General features: G+C 43.0%; 1 protein-coding gene across 1 annotated transcript in view; it reads left to right on the top strand.

The window, feature by feature from the left end:
- Window positions 1-23593, top strand: part of LOC117662296 (protocadherin-10-like) — a 32019-nt gene extending 8426 nt beyond the window's left edge. The window contains exons 2-4 of the mRNA XM_034411612.3: window positions 17188-17240; window positions 17354-17442; window positions 20989-23593. Of these exons, the coding sequence (XP_034267503.1) occupies window positions 17188-17240; window positions 17354-17442; window positions 20989-21245 (399 nt within the window). The 3' untranslated portion in view covers window positions 21246-23593. The remainder of the gene's footprint in view (window positions 1-17187; window positions 17241-17353; window positions 17443-20988) is intronic.
- Window positions 23594-25023: the final 1430 nt, after the last annotated feature.

The raw sequence follows: 25023 nt of genomic DNA, 5'->3' as shown, positions 1-25023 counted from the left end.
ACGAGAAAGTATAGGGATATATATACCCATCACTCGAGCCACTAAGTACTTGCATATCATTCATAAACAGCAGGGAAATTAACCTCTGGGCATATTTATTGGTCCTCTTGTCCATTGAGGACCAAGTGAACTCATTATAAAAGTAACCAGTTGGTACCAGGCCTCCGTTAGCATAGCTCTTCATTGAGGGACCTAGTCTTGCATTAGTATCTCCAGCTAATATAATTTTTGCTTGGGGAAAGCGTCCCTTTAAGGTAGCTAATACTGAATCTAATTCATCCCACAAATCCTTTCCTAGAAGGTGGAATGAAAATGGAGCGATATATACATTAATTAAGATTAAGTCCATCCCCCTGAACGTACATCTAATAGGCAGAATATATTGGAATTGAGGATCTAAAGAAATTTCTTCACCCTTCCATCCCGTATCCCTTTTGACCAACGTGGTTAAGCCCTCAATTGCCCTCCCTCTTAAATTGACTTTGCCTGCCGGTTTATGCCATGAGGCAAAACCCGGTAAGCTGATCTGTGGATCATTAGTAGTCAGCCAGGTTTCTTGAAGGAGGATGAGATGATGTGTTGAAATCAATTTTATAAAATCCATCTGGTTTGCAATGCCTTTCCAGCCCGCTATATTCCAGGAAAGGAGGGAAAGGCTAGGGATATAAGATACCCTAGTTGTTGGCCATTTGTTGTCTAGTCAGTCACCCCGAGGCACTACTCCTTGTGTCTCTTCCTCCACCCTTCTGGGGGAGGGGTCCGGAATTACTACCACCGCTTTCTCTGGAGTGCCAAAGGAGTCAAAAGTGGCCTCTGTTTGTTGCGGAAGTGCCTCCTCCGTTCTTAAGGAAGATGAGACAGGTGAGGGCAGTTGCATTGTTGGGGGAGGGTGAACTTCTGCCACTACGTTCATGGTCTTTGTTTCTTTGAAAAGACTTTTGCCTTCCCTTCTATCCCGCTGGACGGACTTAACGACTTTAGGCCTTGTCTGCACATGCTTTCCCCGTTCTTCCCACTTGGATAGCCTTCTTGTTGAACTACAGGCTTCTGCTAGCGAAGATCTTAATAAATCAAATTCAATTAACATCGACCTTTGCTCCTTTGGAGACAAGGAGACAAATTCGCTGATTATAACATCCTCTGGTTTGTCGGTGCTTGCCTTCATATGTGGGACCTCCCTGATCTGGCCTGCCTCCATAGTTTCTCCGAATTCTGGAGGAAAGACCCTGGAGGTAGCAGAGTGGTTCCTAGGTACCATTTTTGATGTTTGGTTAAGTCCTTGTAAAAGCGGTTTAATAGGCCCACTCGAGAAGACTCTTGTAGGAATGACTTCAAATCTGAGCAGGGATCCTTTTCTTTTCATTACAGCGTTCGGTATAGTATTGCTGTCAAAATGCAGTATTAGTCGAACACAATTGCTATGCTGGGGAAGTTTTTCATATCTGAGTAGATCTATTAATAAAGGATCAGATTTCAATAGCTGTGCAAGTGAGAGGGTTATCCTTTCCTTTGAAGTCCATCGTCCTCTATTGCATGGGATTTTCCTTATCCTTAAAGCGATTTGTTTCTTTAACAACCTTCTTCCTTGATGAGGGTTAGCATCAGTACTTGCAATGCTTTGTTGTTTGGGTTGAGGTATTACACCCTCCCACTCTCTCCACGTGTCAGGATGGTGTGCAATCTCACCCTCCTTAGCTGCAGAGTGAGGGCCATTTAAGAATTGGAAGATCCTCTCGATGTCTCTTTTGATCGATGTCATATATTGAATCTACTGTGTGCACAGTTAACATACTCTGAGTACAGACCATCTCTCTGAGGTCTGAATATGTCGGAACTTCTTTTAAGCAGCTAGAAGTAGGAGAGGGGATAGAGCTTGAAAAATCACCCATTCTAGCAGGCGAGTTTGAATCTGAAATCCGGGAAGAAAACTCCCCTTCTGTATCTCCCTCTCCCAATGATACAGTTGACAGAGACAAAGTTCGAAGTTCAGATTGGGGTTCTGGATTACACCTCTCCATAAAATCATCCAATTTAAGCTGTTTAAGAGGCTTGGAGTAATTAAGTTCTGTCATAGATTTTGGGGAGAGAGAGCAAGCTCTCTGCCTCTTACTTTTCTTTCCCATTCTGGTAGATAGTTGATCCAGTATCTCCCAGCGAAATTAAATATCGCAATAATTTATCCTCCCTTGGCAATCGTAGTTAAGGTAGGCCTTAATGATGGTCTCAGCCGAGGCACCACAGAGGTAAAAACCAATCTCCTTTCCAAACAACGGCTTGTCTTTTACTCCTACTTCTTTGCTATCATCTATTTTCAGAAATGTTTAAATTGTTTAAATTATTTCACAGGGAAATATGTGGGGGAAGGAGACTAAAAAGCTGATAAGGTTTCATTAAAGGCAGGCCTACCGGGAGCGTCTGCAGCTCCTTACTGTACTCGTTCCAAAAACAAACAGCTCAAAATCCCCTCCGAAGTTAGGGGCCTCCAGTGAGGTTTGTCAACAAGTCCGGTAATCCGAATTTCAGGCCTTGCAAGGAGGAGTCACAGGAGTAGCCTAGGCCAGGAATGCAGGTTGTAGTGTTGTTAAAATATGTCTAAAACAAGCAGTAGCCACACTATATGTGCTTTGTACGAGTCCGGTATAGATTAAAAATAGATTAAAAGTGAGTTAAAAATATAAAAATACTTTAAAACGTTAAAAAGAAAAACCTAATTTGCTTTTGGGAGAGCTCCTTACAGCCGTTCTCTCCAGGCAAGTCAGCAGAGCCGTATTCTTTGTAACCAGTATGCAAATCTTTTAACCATTTTCTGTGATGGCAAATTAGATAGAAATATCAAAGAATATTCAGCTATTTGTCATAATTGCCTTAATTATCAATCACAACTTGAAGAAAATATTGCCTCACTCAAAATATATGGTAGTTAAACCATATCTAAATTCTTCTGCTTGTATATCAAGTATTTTTCTTTCTTTCTTCCTTATTAGAAGACTTTTTAAAAATATGCTTCCTTCTAACAACTTTTTTAAAATGTGCTTCCTTCTAACAACTTTTTAAAAATGTGTGCCAGAGCCTTTTTCTCTTTTCAGTTCCATGGGCTATGTACTCTGACTGCTGTTGGGCTATGGCTGCACATGGGCTGCATATACTCTGATAGATACAGAGATTGTATTTGCATAAAGACACAGATGTTCCTATTTGATTCAAAGAGCTTGCTGGGGAATGAACAGTAAAGCCTGGCCTCTCACAATCACTGGAAAGAAATTCCTGGAAAGACGAGATTTAATTTGATCGCTCTGAGGGAAGGTATTAATCTTGACCCATTCTCAGCATTTTGGCCAGGTTAAATCAAGGATAACAGTTCTGCTTTCTATTTTATACCAGGTGGCTGATCAGCTGGATAGAGAAAAAAATGGGTCTTTGGGAATACTAATGGCTGGATGAAACTCATGGGCCCTTGTTTTCCAGATGGTGTTATTGTTATTGTTGTTGTTGTTTATTTATACCTAGAACATTAAGTATATTTAATATTTTCACATTGTTGTTTTTTCCTAGTTTTTTCACAAGACATCTTTGTGAGAAGCAAGCTGAGAATTCCTCCTTCCTAAGAATTTCAAGAAAATTTTAAAAGCCCCTTACTCTTAAAATCTTTGCTACTAATATAGTTCGACATTGCAAGTCACATAATAATTACACATATGATATTTTCCCCCCAACTGTCTTCAAGTCAGTCTTGACTCCTAGTCACTAATGTGGACAGGTGCATGCAGTTTTCTTGGCAATATTTTCAAAAGTAGTTTGTCCTTCCTTATTCCTAGGGCTGAGAGAGTGACTGGTCCAAAATCAGGATCTTGGTAGCACTATTTTGAACAAATAAAAGGCATCAACTTTCATGAGTTCATGAAAGGACTCTGGGATCATTGCCACCATAGACTAGCCCAGCTCTTCTCCTCAAATAACCTAAAGTGACTTAGTGGGCTTTCATGCTTAAGGAAAGGCTAGAAGTCCTGTTTCTACATTCCTAGCCCTGCATCTTATTCATCAGACCAACCTGGCTCTTAATATAATTAATTATCATTGAAAATTACACCCAGAAGATTGTGGAGCTGTCCTTCTGGAACCAGTGCTCTTATTCCATTCCCAGCTATATACTTCCTTTTTTATTTCTTTATTACAGCAGAGGGATTTCACCAAGGATTCTGCAATTTCCGCCTATTCCCTGCCTGCCTTGTTCACTCAAGAGTCGGTCGTTTAACGTTTGAAATAGAGCAGAAGAAACAGTATCATCCATCTCATCTCATGTTTATTTTTTCCTCCGACCCATTTCCCTTCAGAGCCCTCCCCAAGCTTTATTGCATGCTTTCTGTGGGCCTCTGGAGAGCGCTCCTTGTTTCCATGGCGCACACTTTTCCTGCCTGCCTGCCTGCCTGCCTGCTGTCAGGTATCTGGAAACCAGAGCAAGAGCAGCCGGTTGGGGAGCCGATCCCCGGCGGCCTCCATCATCTCTGTTGAAAGAAGGCGAGAATGCTGTCTTTCCGCTAGAGAAAGGGACCTTTTGCAAGAACCCTCTCCTCACCCCCCAATTCCTGTAGAGAAAGAGCTTTAGCGCCACTTGGCAAAGGCCTTTCCCTCGACAGGCTGGCTTTCTGTCGGGCGCCGAGTTCCGCACTCCCTTTCCGCTCCCCGCGATAACGAGGCCAATTAAGGCGAAAGCGTAAAACTAGGGCAATGATTTCGGGCTTTGAAATGCAGCCAAAGCTAGAGGTGCCTCTTTCAGCGAGTCTGAGTGACGCCACTACATTTCAACCATCTCCACGAAATACGCGGATCCCTCTTTGGAAAGACCGCCCCCTTTCGTTGATCAGGATGTTATTCGCCCGCAAATTAAAGAGGGCTGGACGATTCTTTGAAACCCGTATTTTTGCATCGGGATCGGGCGTCTGTCAAAACAGCTGTTCGGTTTTGTCTTCTAACAAGCTGCGCAGCCCTAGCTTTTCTTGGGACGCTTTCTTCATGCCTATTCAGCTTACTCAGTGTCTGAAGGGAACTGGATATAGTACAGTAAGCGACTGCATCATGCCACAAGTTCAGTAAGATATCGGTATCAGCTTAGATATGGCACTTTTCAGTGAAGATAGCTCGTGCCTTCCGATAAAAGAGCCAGCATGTACAGATTCAGGAAGTTTAAAAGTAACTATTATACCTCTTTGGAAAGCTTTCCAGTTACAGTATTGTACTTCACATTTTTTTCATTACTGAAAGAAACGTAATAGGTTAGAAAGAAGAGAAAAAAACAGAATGCAGGAAGATGTATTCTGTACATGCAGTATATGCAGCCCATATAGCAGTACTATTTCTTTCTGGCAATAACCCCCCCCCCCAACACACACACTTCTGATACTTTCAAAAACTAACACATTTATTCTAGCAAAAGCTTTTGTGAACTGCAGTTGACTTTACTGGATGCATAATGGAAAATCAGAATATTGACTCATAAACTACTTGATATGTGTTGGCGAAATATTAATGCTCATAGTCCAGGCCGGACTATCAACATAATAGTTTTAAATTGGGGTATTTAAATTTTTTGGGGTTTTAAATCTGAGCCAATTTATTTAATTATTTTAAATTTTACATTGCTGTTTTGTCTGTGTTTTTAAATAGGCTGTACACCGCCCTGAGTCCTTTGGGAGAAGGGCGGTATAGAAATAAAATTATTATTATTATTATTATTATTATTATTATTATTATTATTATTATTATTATTATTATTATTATTATTATTATTAAATGAACACAATGATCTTAATTCTTAGCATAGGAAGGCAATTTTATTTCTGCAGGTATTACTGAGACCTGATTCCTGAGACCAGACTATAGCATCTGAAGAATAACAACTGAGTTCAGAATAATAGAAACAATAGGAATGGAGACAAATCATAATCTATGTCAAAACTATCCTTAGCTGCTTCAAAAGCCAACTTAATGAATTCAGTTATATTGTAGAAATTATCTGGATTAAAATAGGGTGGGGGGCTGACCAAACAATTGTTCTTGGTATCTACTATTGTTGGCCCAATCAAGGAGATAGTGTGTAGAATACTTGCCAGATGAGGAACAAGTAGTAGTAATGGAGGACTTTTATTATTCTCACATCAGTGGGGGAGAAATGTCAAGAGTAGCCCTTCCAGGAAATTTCTGAATTATACAGCTTTTTAGTTCAGCTAATAGAGTAAAAAGGGGGACATCTGGACTATAACTGAGTTTCCCCACCTTCCCCACTTTTTAAATGAATATTTTTATTATTTGATTACTATTTGTTTTGTTTTGTTTTGTTTTTGCTTTAGTATTATTTTTATTGTTCACTGAAATGCATGGAAAGTATAAAGGAATATTTTAAATCAAAAAGTAAATTCATAAATAAGATGCCAATATGTTTTATATTGATGAGAGCAATTGGTGTAGTGATTACTGTACCAGGCTAGAAACTGGGGAACCAGGAATTCTAGACCTGCCTAAGGTGTGAAGGTAGCTGTGTGACCTGGGGCCAGTCATTCTTTCTCAACCCTAGGAAGGAGGCAACCGCAAATCATGACTGAAAAATCTTGCCAAGGAAACTGCAAGGACTAGTCCAGGGTGTCTCCAGGAGTCAATACTGACTCAAAGATGTATAAAAATGTATTTTACATAGAAAACTAGGAACAATATGAAAATAATAAAGGACATAAATAGAAAGTGGAAAGAGGGACACATAATAAGAAAATGAAGGCACAGTTAGCCTGGATTTGTAGAGAAATGGGATAATAGAAACTCAGAATGAACTAAGGTTCAGAAAGGATGCTAAGAAGATTTTTTTTTCCAGAATCCTAGGAAAATAAAAAGGCTTCTGTGCAAGTAACAAAAAGCTAAAAGATAACAGCAAAGGTAAAATGAATTGTATATTCCATTATTTACAATAAAGTGCAGGACAGAAAATTAATAATTAACTATACATTATATTGCTGAATGTTCCTTGTGTCAGGGTTCCAAATAACACCCCCAAAGAAAGAAGATTACGAGGCTTGAAGTTCCTCAAATTTTCATTTTATTAGAGATGTCATATTGACACATCTGGGAAAACCTGAATCTGAAAGCTTCCAGGTTTTCCCCACCCAAAGGAAATTCCAAGTTCCTGCCCAGCACCCACATGTCCATCATGTGGTCCAATCAAAGCACCATCCTAACTGGAGATGCTTCCCAGTCACACCCCTCGAGGTGCAGGGCAAGATGTTCTTGACTCTCTGAGAAAGGAATGTTATTATGACTATATATCACCCCTGCTCCATACAATCTCCCCTCCCAGTTTCTCACAGCACTAAATGTGGCAGGCCTGAAGGCCCAATGCAAAAGATGGCTTCCAAGCCTGACAGGCCATTTCCACACCCTACCCCACCCCAATCAGAAGATTGTATCCTGCAACAAGAGTAACACAGGGGGTTAATTCAAAAGACTAACCACTCTTCTACCCCCAGGGGGACCCTTTGGCTTATCAGGGTATTTATCATGGAATTGTTTTACTAGCCTGTCTACTTTTACATAGATTTGGGAGGTGGTCTTAATCTAGACCCTATGGCTGGCTTCAGCAGATTACAGTGAAAGACAGGATACACTTTCCCTAGAATGCGGGGGAGGTTAAGTTGAACTGTCACTGGGTTAATTACTTTCACTATTGGGAATGGACCTAAAAACCTAGGTCCCAGCTTTTTACTAGGCAGCTTTAGTCTTATGTATTTGGTTGATAGATAAACCCGATCTCCCACACAGAAGGGAGGCTGAAGAGATCCATGTTTGTCCGCTTGCTTTTTATATGCCTCAGTGGCTTTTGCTAGTGCTTTTTTAGTGTTCTCCCAGCCCTTCCTCAGTGACTCCATCCACTTGGTCAGGGTCATGGAAGAGGGGGGTTCTCTGGGTAGTTCGGGCATGGGTACAAAGTCCATGCTGCTGGTGACCTGGAAAGGGTTAATCCAGTGCTACTGTGCACGGCGTTGTTGTAAACCACTTCTGCTAATGGCAGCAGGTCCTCCCAGTTCTCTTGTTGGTAATTCACATAGCATCTTATATATTGTTCCACCATTGCGTTCTCTCATTCTGAAGTTCCGTTAGTACTCAGATGGAAAGCCGAGCTAAGTCCTTGTGTGGATCCAACTGATCTCAGGAACTGTCTCCAAAATTTAGCTGTGAATTGGACTCCTTGGTCTGAGATGACCCAGCGGGGTATTCCGTGTAGTAAGTAAATCTGTTTGATTTAATTTAATTTAATTTAATTAATTAAATTTATATGCCGCCCCTCTCCGAAGACTCAGGGCGACTCACAATACATTTTTAAAAATCATTATAAAAAAACATTGAAAAATTAAAAACATTAAAAACTCATTCACGTCATTCATGGCCAGATCTCACCAGATCACAAGAGTGAGATCAACGGCCCCAGGCCTGCCGAAAAACCAGGTCTTCACCGCTTTTCGGAAGGCCAATAGGTTGGGGATGGTCCGGACCTCAGGAGGTAACTGGTTCCAGAGAGCTGGGGCAGCCATAGAGAAGGCCCTCCCCCGCAGGCCCGCCAGCCCGCATTGTTTAGCTGATGGAACCTGGAGGAGACCAACTCTGTGGGATCTTACCAGTCGCTGGGAGCTATGCGGCAGAAGGCGGTCTCGAAGATAACCTGGCCCTGAGCCATGTAGGGCTTTAAAGGTAATAACCAACACCTTGAATTGTGACCAGAGACTAATAGGGAGCCAGTGCAGCTCGTGGAGAATTGGTGTAATGTGGGTGTACCTAGGTGCACCACGACAGCTCGCGTGGCTGCGTTCTGGACCAACTGTAGTCTCTGAACACTTTTCATGGGTAGCCCCATGTAGAGCGCGTTGCAATAATCTAACTGTGAGGTGACAAGGGCATGAGTGACTGTGAGGACAAGTAGGGTCCTTCAAGTAGGGTCACAATTGGTGCACCAGGCGAATCTGTGCAAAGGTCCCCCTAGCCACAGCTGTCAGATGTTGCTCTAATCTTAGCTGTGAGTCTAGGAGGACACCCAAATTGCGAGCCCGTTCTGAGGGGGACAATTTCTCCCCCCCCCCCGAACCAAGGATGGACAATCGACATAGTCTTTAGGAGGCAATACTCACAGACACTCGGTCTTGTCTGGGTTAAGTCTGAGCCTGTTGACTCCCATCCAGACCCTCACAGCCTCCAGACACCAGCATATCACATCCACCGCATTACTGAATTGACGCGGGGTAGAGATATACAGCTGGGTATCATCCACGTATTGCTGATACCTCACCCTGCGTTGTCGGATGATCTCACCCAGAGGCTTCATGTAGATGTTAAATAGGAGGGGAGAGAGGATCAAGCCCTGAGGCACCCCAGAAACAAGGGGTCGACCTCTGTCCTCCTATCAACACCTACTGTGACCGACCAGAGAGATAGGAGGAGAACCACCGTAACATGGTGCCTCCCACTCCCAGCTCCCTCAATCGTCCCAGAAGGATACCATGGTCAATGGTATCGAAAGCCGCTGAGAGGTCAAGTAGCACCAAGATGGAGGAATGACCCCATCTCGGGCTCGCCAGAGATCATCCATCAGCGTGACCAAAGCAGTTTCCATGCTGTAGCCAGGCCTGAAGCCAGACTGAAAAGGGTCTAGATAATCCGTTTCCTTCAATGACCACAGGAGCTGAAGTGCCACCACTTTCTCTACAACCTTTCCCACAAAGGGTAGGTTGGAGACTGGACGAAAGTTCTTTAATTCTGCTGGATCCAGGGAAGGCTTCTTGAGGAGGGGCCTTACAACTGCTTCCTTTAATGGTTGCGGGAAGGTCCCTTCCCTCAAGGACGCGTTAACTAAAGCCTGGAGCCAGCCTCGTGTCACCTCCCTGCTGGCCAAAACCAGCCAGGAGGGGCACGGGTCCAACAAACAAGTGGAGGAACTCATCGCTCCTACAGCCTTGTCCACTTCCTCAGGAGTCACAGGCTCAAACTCATCCCACACAATGGGACTAAGACCTGCCCCCCTCAAGTTGGTCGGAATTGCCCAATCAGAGTCCAGGTCCATCTGAATCTGAGCGACTTTATCCAACAGAAACTGCACAAACTCCTCAGCTCTACCCTGCAAGGGCTCCTCCACTCCCCCTACATTAAGGAGGGAGCGAGTCACCCTAAATAGGGTGGCTGGGAGCGAATCAGCGGATGCAATAAGTGCGGAAAAATGCGAGCATTTTGCTGCCCGTATCGCCACTAAATAAGTCCTAATAAAGGCTCTTAAGAGTGTTTGGTCAGATTCGGAGTTACTGGTCCTCCAGCATCGCTCTAGATGTCTCTTCTGGCACTTCATCTCCCGGAGCTCCTTGATAAACCAGGGAGCTTTCCTGGATCCACCATCACGGAGATGTCGCAAAGGCACAATCCGGTCCAGTGCCCCAGATGCTGCCCTATTCCAGGCAGCCACCAGGGACTCAGCCGGACTGTGGACAAGGGAGTCAGGTATCTCCCCAAGCTCCTTCTGGAACCCTTCAGGGTCCATTAGGCGCCTGGGGCGGAACCACTTAATCGGCTCCGCCTCCCTGCGATGGAGGAATAGCGCCCTGAAGTCTAACCTTAGCAGGAAATGATCTGACCACAACAAGGGAGAAGCATCTATACCCCTTAATTTCAGATCATATCTCCACTGCCCCGAGAGAAACACCAGGTCAAGTGTGTGTCCCCCCCCCCAATGACTCGGACCCTGAACTACTTGGGTCAGGTCCATGGTTGTCATGGAAGCCATGAACTCCTGAGCTGCATCTGAGGATTCGCCAAGTGACGGCAAATTGAAGTCCCCCAGTACCATAAGCCTGGGGAACTCCACCACCAGCCCGGCTACTGCCTCTAGCAGCACAGGCAGGGCTGTCGTAACACAGCTGGGTGGCAGGTACGTCAACAATAAGCCCAACTGAGCCCCTGAGTCCAACCTCAAGAGGAGAGACTCACACCCAACAATCTCAGGGGCAGGGATCCTGCGAGGGCAAAGACTCTTCCGGACAATAGCTGCCACTCCTCCACCCCTTCCCTGGAGTCGCGACTGATGCAATATCTGGAACCCATCTGGGCACATCTCTGAGAGGGGCACACCCCCCTCCTGGCCCAGCCAGGTCTCAGTTATGAATGCCAGGTCAGCCCCTCCTCCAGGATTAAGTCCCGAACGAGGGGGGCCTTGTTAACAACAGACCTGGCATTAAACAACAGCAGCCTGAGGCCAGGGCCCTGACATCCCAAGTCACCAGGTATACGAGGCAAGCCCGGTGAACCAGAACCAGAGGGGCCGGAACAAGTAATCGCTTTGAGACAGCGAGTCCTAGTTCCCCGAGAGCAGCCTACCCCTCGGCTCCCACCATATCTCAGGGGGAGGGCCTTCTCTGTGGGGGCACCTACCCTCTGGAACCAGCTGCCCCCAGAGATAAGGAGAATCCAAGACCTCGGTGCCTTCCACCATGCCCTTAAAACTTTCTTTTTTCAGCAAGCCAGGCTGGCCTAACACTTTTTAAAAATGTTTTTAATTGTTTTGTCATTGCTTTTAATTATGGGGCCAAATATATATATATCTTTTTAATTGTATTTTAATGTTTGTAGTTTATGTTTTTACTTTGGCTGTACACCGCCCTGAGTCCTTAGGGAGAAGGGCAGTATATAAATTTGATATAAAATAAAATAAAATAAAAATAAAATCTACCTCTCCCGGTCAGAAGATGATGAACATCTTCGCCAGTTTTTTCACTGATGGCAATCCCAAACCGGCTGTGAAGTGGGCTTGCTTTAAAAATAAGTCGATTACTGTCCAAATCACTGTATTTTTCCCCACTCTCTGGGAGCTCGACTATAAAGTCCATTGCAATTTTCTCCCAAGGTCTGCTGGGGCTAGCTACTTGCTGGAGGAGCCTAGGAGGTTTCCCTCATCTCATGTTCATTGCAGCACAGGTGGCACAGCTTTTTACATAGTCCTCTACATCAGCTTTCATTTTTGGCCACCCAAATTGCCTCCTGGATAGGTGCAGAGTTTTCAAGAATCCAAAATGGCTGGCCAGTCGGGAGTCATGGCTGTGCTGTAGCACTTCCAGTCTCAAGCTGGCGGGGACATATAGTTTTGATCCCATCCAAGCCAGTCCATCTCTCATGGTCAAGATGTCTCTATTATCTATGAGCCATGGGTCAGTTGGAAGAACTGTGTTCAGTGCCACTGTCAGCTTGTCCCACCCATCTGGTTTGGCCCCTAATGGTGACTTGTGTGGCTGATTGCGAGGGGGGAATGATGGCATGGACGACTTCTTCCCTGCAGCTATAGAATTGGGGTTTTCTCAATAGGGCATCAGGTAACAGATTTTTCCCTGTTGGGATGTACTTCGGCTCAAATTTAAATCATCTGAAGTATTGTGCCCAGCAGATTTGTTTGGGAGATAGTTTTCTGGGTTTTTTTAGAACTTCAAGGTTTTTGTGATCAGTCCAGACCTTGAAGGGCACTTTACCTCCTTCCAGGAAATGCCTCCAGGAGAGGAGGGCCCAGAGGACTGCGTAGGCTTCTTTCTCCCAAATGGCCCACCTCCTTTCGGTGTCGGTGAGCTTCTTGGACATGTAGGCACAGGGTAGGAGCTGTCCTTGTGGGTACTTCGGTAGGAGCATGGCTGCCACGGCTACATCACTGGTGTCTGCTTGGATGAAGAACTGTCATTCTGGGTCTGGGTGTTGGAGGATCGGCTCCTTGGCAAAGAACCATTTTAATTTCTCAAAGGCTCTTTGGCAGTCCATTGGATGATGAACTGTCATTTTGTGGTGAAGGTTGTTGAGAGCGTGGTGGCACGACAGCTTCCCCGGCACCTGGATGAAGCTATCTATCTAGACCCGTAGATAGACCCATCGGGCTTCAGGCAGGGGTACAGCACAGAAACGGCATTGGTCGCGTTGGTGGATGATCTCTGGAGGGCTCGGGACAGGGGTTGCTCCTCTGTCCTAGTCCTATTAGACCTCTCAGCGGCTTTTGATACCATCGACCATGGTATCATGCTGCAGCAGTTGAGGGGGTTAGGAATAGGGGCACCGTTCTGCAGAGGTTCTCCTCCTTCCTCTCCGACCGCTTGCAGTTTGTGTTGGCAGGGGGACAGAGGTCGACCTCGAGGCATCTCGCATGGGGAGTGCCGCAAGGGTCGGTCCTCTCGCCCCTCCTGTTCAACATTTATGTGAAGCCGCTGGGTGAGATCATCCGTGGTTTTGGGGTGAAATGTCATCTGTACGCTGATGATACTCAGCTGTACATCTCCACCCCAGACCACCCCAACGATGCCCTTGATGTGATGTCCCGCTGCCTGGAGGCTGTGCAGGTCTGGATGGGGAGGAACAGACTCAGGCTCAACCCCTCCAAGACCGAGTGGCTGTGGTTTCCGGCGCCCCGATATAGTCAGCAGGTGCCATCGCTGACTATTGGGGGTGAATCTTTGCCCCCCACAGAGAGGGCTCGCAATCTGGGTGTCCTCCTGGACACACGACTGTTTTTAGAAGAGCATATGACGGCCATGGCCAGGGGGGCCTTTTATCAGGTTCACCTGATTCGCCAGTTGCAGCCCTTTCTGGACCGGGATGCCCTGCGCATGGTCACTCATGCCCTTGTTACCTCCCGGTTGGACTATTGTAATGCTCTCTAAATGGGGCTCCCCTTGAAGAGCACTCGGAGGCTCCAACTGGTCCAGAATATGGCCGCGGGGGTGGTTATGGGCGCAACTCGTTGCGCCCACGTGACACCCCTCCTGCGCGAGCTGCACTGGCTCCCAGTGGTCTTCCGGGTGCAATTCAAGGTGTTGGTTACTACCTTTAAAGCGCTCCATGGCATAGGACCCGGGTACCTTCGAGACCGACTTCTGCCACCAATAGCCTCCCACCGACCAGTCCACTCCCACAGGGAGGGTCTCCTCAGGGTGCCATCGGCCAAGTTATGTCGGCTGGCGACACCCAGGGGGAGGGCCTTCTCTGTGGGAGCCCCAGCCCTGTGGAATGAACTGCCCCCGGAAATACGTAAGATCTCCGACCTCCAGGTGTTTTGCTGCGCACTGAAGACCCTGTTGTTCCGCCAGGCCGGGCTATCAACATAATAATTTATTATTATTATTATTATTATTATTATTATTATTATTATTATTATTATTATTATTTTGGGACCGGTGGCTGGAATTGCAGTGGTGGCTGGAATCGCACTGGTTTTTGGACTGGTATGGGCTGCAGGATTGGGGCAGGTGTCCACTGGTATTGTACCCACCTCTGGCTGGGGTAGAATGCCCATCCAGATGGGATCTGGTTGGCTGGAGGCAGCCTGAGGACTGGTTACTGGGATGGAGTATTAGCTCCCAACAGCCCCAGTTGTGGTCCCTGTAGCACCAGACTGGGCTGGCTCAATGGGCTTTGCTGCTGCGCTATTCCGATTCCAGTGATGGCTGTCACCTCAGTAGATGGGGCCCAACGTGTGAGGTTATGGTATGACCTGCTTCGTGCCGAATGAAAGGAGGTAGATGTTCCACTCAGTGGTGCTGTGGCTTCCTGGCTCAGGAAGGTGAACGTGGGTTGAGCCAGTGCCAAGAGGCTGAGCAGCGGTGCCCATGCTGAGTTGGCCGAACTGCTCTGGGAGGCCCACTAGTGACTGACTGTGTGACGGTGGCTGGAATCCCCACTCTTGGGGATTCCTGCGGCATGCTGGTCTGGAAACCCTCCATTCAAGGGCTGGGGTATGCTTTACTCTGCTTCTACCTATCCGCTGGTCCAGCAGCATCACCCCGGTCATCATTTCCTGGAGTGGCACAACTCCCATGGCTTTGCCCCACAGAGTAAGATCTGGTTGCATGGCTTGCTTGGACACCAGCTCTTTGGACTGGGCACCCAGCTGGCGCTCCCTTTCTGTGGCCTCCTCCGCTTCCACCATGGCTTGGGAAGGGGAGTAGATGGTCTCAACATAAATTGCCAAACCAGCCCATGTGGCTCCCTCCATGGTCACTTTGTCTTCCTCCATCTTCTCTGAGTCTTCACGTCGCCCAGTGTCGGGTTGACATTCGGTGCTCGGGACCCTGGACAGCCCCCCGGGGTCTGGGGAGCTGGTTGAATTTTAAAGGAGATTTGGGTTAATGTCAGGGTTCCAAGTAACAACTCCAATGAAAGGAGACTCTGAGGCTTGAAGTTCCTCAAATTTCCATTTTATTAGAGATGTCATATTGGCACATCTGGGAAAACCCGAATCTGAAAGCTTCCAGGTTTTCCCCACCCAAAGGAAATTCCAAGTCCCTGCCCAGCACCCACATGTCCATCACGTGGTCCAATCAAAGCACCGTCCCTACTGGAGATGCCTCCCAATCACACCCCTCCAGGTGAAGGGCAAGATGTCCTTGACTCTCTGAGAAAGGAATGTTATTATGACTATATATTACCCCTGCTCTGTACAATCTCCCCTCCCAGTTTTCCACAGTACTAAATGTGCAAAAGATGGCTTCCAGGCCTGACACCTTGGTTTTTATGGAAGGTTTGTGCTTGATGACCTAAAAACTAGAAAGCCTTGCAGTCATCATAGCCTGGTTTCAAAAACTTATTTGAGAGAATGTCTATGCAGGAATTAATGTTAAGTTAATCTTTCTAAAAGTATAGAATGTGATATGGGTTTTCCTCAAGGACTAGCTTTCAAACAGAGATGACAGGCCATCTAACTGTGATAATGAGGCACAAAGCATCCAGAATTCTCATCTGATAGAAGCCTACTTTATGTACAGTAACTGACAGTTTAAGGACAGTTCATGTCCTACATTTTAGGACAAGTTCTCCAATTTTCCTTCTAGCTTCTTCCTCAGGTCATTCACCATCCTACTTAATAATTTTTCTTCAATTCTAACATTTGAGGGAAAATTACTGAGTAAGAAAGACGAATAGGCTGAGAAAGAAGCTAGAAGAAAAATTGGGGAACCTGTCCTGAAATACATCAAGCTGTTTACGAAAATAGAAAAAAATGTTCATGTTTGCTAGAGGTTCTTCACCTAACTTGTTCAATTTTGTACAATATTCCAGCCAAATGAAACATTATTTGATTTCTCCAGAAACTGAAGCCAGTTAATTCAAAATTTCATGGAAATTACTTAGCTCCGATATCTTTTCAATCTCCTCTCCAACTTTGTCTTCTTCAAAATCTATGCTTGCAGCTTCTTCAGAAAGCTCAGCTTCCTAATATCTGATTCTATCTGGCTCCTACCATTTAGAATAAGTAGTTGCATTTCAAAAGCAGTGTCCTGGAACATTGTGAACTGTTTCTGTTGGTACCATTAATCTTCTGTTGATCAAATCCTTAATGTTGCAAACAAAATTCAAAAGTTGTACTGTAAAAGGAATCTCTTGTATTTTGGGAGAAAGATGAATTTTTTTTTAAACTCATAAAATTTAGAAAAAACTCATAATTATTTAGAAAATAAAACAGAAATTAAGCAAAATTCTTATTGCATTTCTTTTGTATATATAAACATTTTTATTTTTATTTTTTTGTTGCTTTCATATTCACATGTCCTCAGACTCAAGGTGGAATACACAGAGGCTCCAACATGGCCTTGCTGTAGGCCATTGATAGTGGATGATCCACCACCACGTGAGTCTGATTCCCACAGCCTAACTATTATGCTGTATTGATAAAAACAATGAGTAATGAAAGAAAAAATGAGCCATGAAACACCTGTCTTTAAATGGAACTTTTCAGGAATTAAGCCACTTTGTGATACGCTTGGCCAGGCTGGCTAGACTTGATAAGAATTGGAAATTCAATACTATTTGGAATGTTTTCCAAAGGCAATTTGGTACAGACTGCTTTGAGAAAGGATTTGAAATTTCTTACCAGGGAGGGGTGATTTGTAACAGGTCCTAGCCTTTGGTAAGTATTGTATTTATCCTGTTTCAGTCAAACAATTCCACATCAGCTAAAGCATCCTATGGAGAGCTTGAAAGACTCTTTTTGTCTCTTAATATTGCTTGTTTGTTGTCCTGCTGTAGGCCATTAGTAGTTGTTATAAGAGCAATTGCTTTCAAAGCACAAAAAGGTTACCAGAACAAATACATGTGGTCAAGCTGTCCTGAGGATGTATATTTAATTCAAAACCTTTGTTTTTAAATTTGTAGGTAAAACAGGCCAATGCAGACTGGCTGCCATCAAAACAACCAATACTGAAGAGGTATTATAAGGGAGGGGAGGGTTGCCTTATTATCTTTAGGAGAATAGTTGCTAAATATTTTATGAGTGCTTATTTTATGGCTGGATATGTCTTTTTTATTCCTTATGTTCTAGTTCACAGAGCCTAGAGGATGTAGGAAAAGTTTGGAAAGGAGTTCAGAAAGACCATGATAGATTATGCACTTTGGTCACTCCAATGTCTGGTGAGTTTTGGATTATCGAACCCTAAAATCTAATGATTTCTGTAATTTTTGAGATAATGAAAACCTCCCTCAGATGTTCATCTCCTGTCTTACTTCGGCATGTTTGGTTTTTGAGTTTTTGGCTATTATTTCTCAGCCAAACCTGCCTACCAGGGTTGTAAGAATAAGAATAAAACTGATGGTGAGAAGCAAGCGAACATATCAATAGCTAATATGAAATAATGTCTCCTTCTAGTTGAGCTGAGTTTAAGGTAACAAGTCTATGTAGTTTCCTTGACAACAGCACAAAAGGGTTTTGCCATGATTCTTCTGGGATGTTTTTCTTTTTTTCAAAAATGTGTTTTATTGATGTTTATTATAAGATAAAATATAATGAAAATAAAGATTAAGAAAAAAGGAGAGGAATGCAGGATTTTTTTTTTTAAAGAAAAAGCACAGTAAAATACTAATACAATTACAACCTCAACTTATTAAAATACTAATACAATTACAACCTCAAATTACTTACAATTATTACAAGCTAGTTCTACAACTGCACAATTATTAAATCTTCAAACTAAATTCTAAATTTAATTTTTTTCTATTTCATAGAAACCAGAAGCAATACCCCAATAGAAACTTTTAAAGTTCGTGTTAACATATATACTTTCATTTTTAATAATATTTTGCAAAGTTTAGGAATTATTCAAGGTGTGTGTGTATGTATGTATGTGTATGTGAGTGTATGTATATGTGTGCGCATATGTGTGTGTACATGTACCAGTATATATATATGTGTGTGTGTATGTATGTATGTATGTATGTATGTATGTATGTATGTATGTATGTATGTATGAAAACAGGAAAAGGAAAAAAAACCCATTTTCAAACCCATTTTATAAGCACAAAAACATATGTCAAACCAATAAAAAAAAAATCTATCCCAACTCCCTCCAGCTTTTTTTTCAAACTCTCAATCTGGTTTCTAACCCTGATATGCTTCCTGGAAGTTTCCCACTCAAATATTCAAGGTCACACAGGGAGTGCCAATTGTGTGTGTTTCTCTCTCCCTCTCCCTCTCTCCCTCCCTCCCTGTCTGTCTGTGTCTCCATGTTCATATTTCATTCATTCCAGGACTGGCTTTCAACTTCAGAGGAATCCTAAATCTGAGGCAAATTGAGGCATTGTAGGAAATATTTTTATTCACCCCAAGCAGGGCAATTTGCCTTAACTGCTTTTCCCAGTTCAAAATCTCTGCAAACCTTTGTCATATTTCTTTCACTTTTTTTGTTAAAGCACTTTTTATTTCTTTTTGACAATGTTTTTGTTTCCATTACTATTATCTTTGGGTTTTGCTCCTTCTCCACTCTTATTTATCATGAATTAAAAAGCATTAAAAATAAAATTTTAAAAAGAAAGAAAAGAAAGAAAGCTTGTGGTATTTGCTTGGGTGTTCAGTGACTGACAGGTCTCTTCTTACTTTTGAATGATCTTTGCAATCAGATTCTCATTGATCTGATCATACCTTTTGCATGAATTGCAAGATAATAGAACAGGCTATCTCAGGTGCTGATTGAAAAGTGGAATAGGCTGTTTAGGGACAGAAGGCCAAGAATAGGTCTTAGTGAAACTTGGTAGTACAAAGGATTGTTATGAGTTTGAGGAATGCCATAAATTATTCAGTAACTGGCTTTTATAGCCAAAAGACAAATTACTGATTGAGATATCTATTATGGCCAAAATTTGTAGTTCAGTCTTGGAGGCACTGCCCTGGCTATGGCTAGGACACCATCAAAATGTATCTTTGGGTAAGGAAGGAATAATTAACTTTCCTTCCTCCTGTTGCAAAAAACTGCTATGTCCTTCTAGAGATCTGGTGCTGGTTCTGCAAGTGATATAGTGCAGATGGTTTTGTAATTTCAAAATTCAAGAATCTTTTAGATATATTCTGATTTAGAGTAATGGTAAAAGGAGAGCTTGCTGCATGGCAGTGGTTGAGCACCAATTTTTTTCTATGTTACATAACATTATAGGAGAAAGACAGACAAATCAATGACAGAAGTAAGTAAATAAATAAATATATGGTAATCTTCCTGCCAGCAAAATTGAAGCTCCCATTTTCCTGAATCACTTTCTGATATGTTGAACTTCTTAGGATGAACCATTCTAACAAATTGATATTTTGTTAAGAGTATTGGGTTTTGCCCAGTGGTGGGTTTCTACCGGTTCGCCCTGGTTCAGGCGAACTGGTAGTGGCAGCGGCGGGAGGCTCCGCCCACCCACCTGGATGTCATCACAGATGCTCTGCGCATGCGCAGAAGTACCGTGCGCAAGCGTGCACTCACAGTTCCGAACCAGTCACGAAGGTAAGTGGAACCCACTACTGGTTTTGCACATGAAGTGGATTGGGAGGTCTACTTTCTGTACATATATGTATAGGGAAATATAATTTTACACATACAGATAATCCTTAAGGTTCAACACACCATTTAACAAATGATTGAAATTATGACAGACCCGCCAAAAGCCCATTTCAAAGTTATAATGGCTGCTGCGGGCGTTTGGTCATCTGCTCTTATGACCCACCACAGGGTCACTGCAGTGCCCTCTTACCTCTCTCTCCCCCATCCCATAGTGCTTGGGCCTCTTCCCCACATGCTGACAATGAGTCCCTAGGCCAAGCAGCAGCAGTTGCCATTTTGTCCCACTCCTTTGTAGGCAGGACAAAATGGTGGCCATCAGAGAAATTGCTTCATTTTGCTGCACAGGGTCTGCACAGTGCTGCATAAAGCTTCTGCAGTGTTGTGCAGATCTTGGTAAGGCAGCAAAATGAAGCAGTTTGTCTTGGGGCTATGTGGCGGCAACCCAAATGTGGCTGCCATTTGTGGGTGGGGACAAAATGGTGGTCACCAGACAAACTGCTCCATTTTGGGGTGCCTCCTGAACACATTTCACCTAATGACTGCTGCAACATGCAATTGCAATAGGCAGGCTCCATTATTGCCGTATCTCGAGGACTACCTACTGTATATACAGATAGTCCTCACTTAGTGACCATAACTGTGACTGGCAAATCGGTTGCTAAGTGTTACAGTTGCTAAGCAGAAAATCATATGACTGCAATGGGTTTATGACCTTACAGTATTTTTCATTTGGTTGTTAAGTGGAGTACTACAGTCATGAAGTGAAACATCACATGTCTGCAACTTAGAATTTTACTTCTATAGTCTCTATTAACGCTTCTTGTTGCAAGCTGGTTACAAAGCATATGAATAGCTATTACATGACCATGGGACGCTGATACAGTCATAAATGCGAGGATTGTCCACAAAGGTTTTTTTTACACCATTGTAACTTCAAAGTTAGTGGATAAGTGAGGAATATCTTTATTCTGCCACGTACAGATGCATTTTCTTTGTCTTGGATATCTTACTTTTCTTGAATCGAAATATAATTTAGAAAAATGAAGCATTTACCCAGCATCTTCTGCAAAATGGGCAGTGTTTGATGTGCTGTGTTTTATCTAGGGGCTTCCCTCTATCATTAAAAAAAAATTGTTTTTCACAGAACATAAGAAGACATCTGGTCCCCCTAACAGCATCCGGACCCCTCCATATGCACCCCTGTATTTACAACATATTTCTCCTCTGGATTATCAACACAACGTATATATTCCAGGAACCCCAACAACATCTACCAATAAGGACGGCTCTGTATTTCTGGAGCAGGAGGCTAAAAACAGCTTCTCCACGTTTGGAAAGAGGAAGAAAATGATCAATTATTCTGATAAGCATGACAACATGGTTATTAACAACCTGAAATAAAGTTTCTTTTGTAGACCAGCAGGCATTGCAAACCATGCCTAAATATTTCTGTGGCGCTGGAGATCTCTGACTTTAACTCTGTATGTGATTGTACATAATATAAGGGGCCAAGAGTTCTTACCTACAAGCTACTTCCCCTGAAAAGACGGCAAAAAATGAATGACAGTAATGTCAAGACATAGTAATGACTGTAATTTATAATGCATGGATATGTCTCCATTGACAAAGGTGAATGCTATCTCTTGGAATTGGAGAAAGGAAAAAAACGAAAGTAAAATAGAATGGACATAACATAACATTCCCTCCTCCCCCCTCCCCCCACCCCCCATTTTATTTCAGAATTCTGGTGGCTGCTTTGTGTGGAGAATGCAACACGACTGGCAAGTTGAAAAAGAACATAAATGAATCACTTGTTTTACACTATTGAATATAATAAATGATTGGGATTGGGATTGTCTGAAATTCAAAGAGGCCATGGTATACACCTTTCAATTTTTAGCAACTTTCCCCCATTTTGTAGATGAAGTAATTCTTTTTAGACTGTGAATGTTTCAACACTGCCTTTCATTTTGTTGTGTTGTTAGCACATTTAGCAATGTGGAAAATTATGGAAAGCTAAAACTATTTTTTGAAACATAGAGTTTGTGAGGGTAGAGGTAATGCTTAGCAGAAATGCATCTATTTATTTCATATATTTCACCCACTGATAAAAACATTTTCTCATTATTACATACACTTGGATTTAAAACAAAGCATCATTTAAAATGGGCTTTTTAAAGAACTGAACTTTTGAACAAGAATTGTAATGTTACATGCATGTACAACAGGGGTGGAGCTTTCAGTGCAACCCCATGGTGTTGCTTTATCATTCTGATAAAAGCAGCAAGCTCCTACAGAGCCCCATGTTAAATGCACACACTTCCAAGTTGAAGTATAGAACAAATAATCCTACAACTAATAATATATGTTATGCTTTATTTTGAATCCATTATGCATTTCCAATGAATGTTTTCTAATGGAATGAAGTTGGCAAGGAGCCAGTACTATATCCCAGTGGTGGGTTGATCCCAGTTTGCCCCGGTTCAGGTGAACTGGTAGTGGCGGTGGCGGGAGGCTCTGCCCACCTGCCCAGACGTCATCAAAAATGATCTGAAAGTGATGCGCGCTCACTACCTATAGCGAACCAGTAGTACCAGGTTTTGAAACCCACTACTGCTATAGCCCCTAAAGATATATTGTGGAGGGAAAACCCTCCAAGGAGAATGAATGTTTTTGATATCCTTCCAGACTCTGCTAAGCAATTTTAGCTATCTTCTGAATAGCAATTCTATGAGACTGTTATATTCTATTGAATGGATGTTATATTTTGGACCAATCTACAGCCAAATCGTTATCGCTTTCCTTCTCCCTTCAGCTAATTTTAAAGGGTTTTGAATACAAAGCCACCAGTGGTGGGTTGCTCCCGGTTCTGACCGGTTCTATAGAACCGGTAGTAAAACTCGCGGGAGACTCCGCCCACTGACCCTGATGTCATCAGAAGTGATCTGCACATGTGCAGAAGCTTCTCACACGTGTGCGCGATCCCGTTGCAAACCGGTAGTAAAGGTAAGTAGAACCCACTCCTGAAAGCCACTATTTTTACTAGACACAACTAGACACAAAGGAGAGCTGAAAGGAGAATAAGAATTAATTCTATTCTAGTGCTCTAATATTGGGAATAAATTCTAGCCTACTCTTCTGAGGCTGGGCAAGATGAGTAGGAACGTTTTGGGACATATTATATGTATTCACCACCATTGCAACTAACCCTGATGAACACCAAAGAGAGATGAAATGGCTATAAAAATGGTTCTGTCAGATCACATTATCAGTATTTGCATATATGCACAATTTTGCCCTATGGACAAAATCAAAAGAAACCCACGAGTTTCCAACTTATTGTAAAACTTGATGTAGGATATATAATGGGAGAAAGAGGCTGATAGAATTAGAACTTAACACAATAGATCTTCATTATACTACATTATCAGTTTGTTCTTTTCATAGGCATTCCAGATTTAAATATTTGAAATTCTACCCTTATTTTTCACAAGATTGGCTTCAGCAACAAATTAATTGCAGATCAGGTCCATTGGGTGCATTGGTTTAATTTGTGTGTATTTATGTGTATGCGTGTGAGTATTTTTTTCCCCTTAAAAACAGTCTTTGACCTATATGCATGGAAACAGTCTGCCAGAATCACAGAAAGAAAAATTGATTGCATTTGAATTATAGTTGACTGCTTTTTGAATAATACATGCAGTGCATGTTTGATTTATAGTAATAAATTGTTCTTTAATAATCCCAAATGGAAAAATTTTGTTGTTGCTTTTTGGTCATATTACTAGATAATAGAAGGAGCAATCAGTGAAAAATATTTACAATGGTTGTGTGGGTAGAAGAATAGCTTGAAAATCTCTAAGGTGAAGTTCTAGTAAAGTTTTCTTGCAACAATCTTTCAAAGCATGGTTACTTGTTGCAATTACATTCTTAAAGGCAAGCAGTATTAAACTACTTTATCTTGTGGTTTTAGGGAGGGAGCTAGGCTAGGCAAATTTATGGGAATATAATCAGTGGTGGTATTCATCCAGTTCTATCAGGTTCAGGCGAACTGGTAGTGGTGGCTGCGGGAGGCTCTGCCCACCTGCCCAGATGTCATCATGTCCCATTTTTGACACTCTGCGCATGTGCAGAAGGCCCTGCACATGCGTGGAGGTGGCACATGTGAGCGAATTGAGTGCATGTGCGCTCACATTTGCAAACCGGTAGCGAAGGTAAGTGAATACCTAAGTGAATAATGCTTTGTGAATGTCTAGGTGGCTTGTGGTTGACGTTATCCCTACATATTTGGGCTATGTAATCAACAGAGAAATTTTGCTTTTGTTTGCATTTTTCCCCACTGATCCAATATAGCAAAAGTGCAAGAAAAATTGAGTTCTTACTGAAGCAGAGTGGGGCACATTATATTGTGAAATAAGCTAGTCTCAAAAGGTATATTTAAGTATTAAACCCCAGGTCTGGACAAGTAATGATACACTGTAGTTCTAAATATTTTTTAAATGTAGAGGTGGGTTTTTATATACAGGATTGCAACCATTTGTTTTATAGCGTGAGGCCTGAAAGCAGGCCCTGAAATATTTACTGTTGCCTTCGGTGATAGACGAGACGGACACAGTTCTTCAGTAACAACAGCTCTTTAATAGTAGACCAGTACAACCCAACAACTGGCTTGTCTGGCAGTGTCCTCTTTTATAGAGGGCTGCCAGATGGCTTAGCCAATGAGATTTAAGTATTTTTCTGCCAATTTGGAGGACCTGAGTGAAGCCTACAGCTCACTTCCTTACTTCCTTATATGGTATATAACATTTACCTCTACAGTATTTTTAAAAATTGAGTTCATGAATTCAAGATTTAAATTTGCTCACAATTAGTGTGGGTGAATGGAGACTTGATCGCAGAAACTGAATCTAGGGGAACTAGTTTTACCATTTGAACATGGCTGTAGTCAGTCCTGGATATGGGGATGTGTTCCCTTCAGTGGAAGACCACTGGAGAGAGAATAGAGAATGGGAAACAGGTACAATGCTGGAATCCGAAAAGGCATTTTTTTCCAGAGCATCATCAAGTTGAGCAAACACTTTGATCCTTTACAGAGAATTCCTTGCCTTCATATTCATAAATATAACTGCTTCCCCCATATCACTGACTTGTGTTGGATGTTTCATAGACATAGTGTTGC

The sequence above is a fragment of the Pantherophis guttatus genome, chromosome 3 (genome assembly GCF_059756535.1).
Source record: "Pantherophis guttatus breed Tessera chromosome 3, ASM5975653v1, whole genome shotgun sequence".
In the NCBI taxonomy this organism is placed as follows: Eukaryota; Metazoa; Chordata; class Lepidosauria; order Squamata; family Colubridae; genus Pantherophis; species Pantherophis guttatus.
Note: the sequence above shows the minus strand (reverse complement) of the source record. Positions and strands in the feature narration are given on the sequence as shown.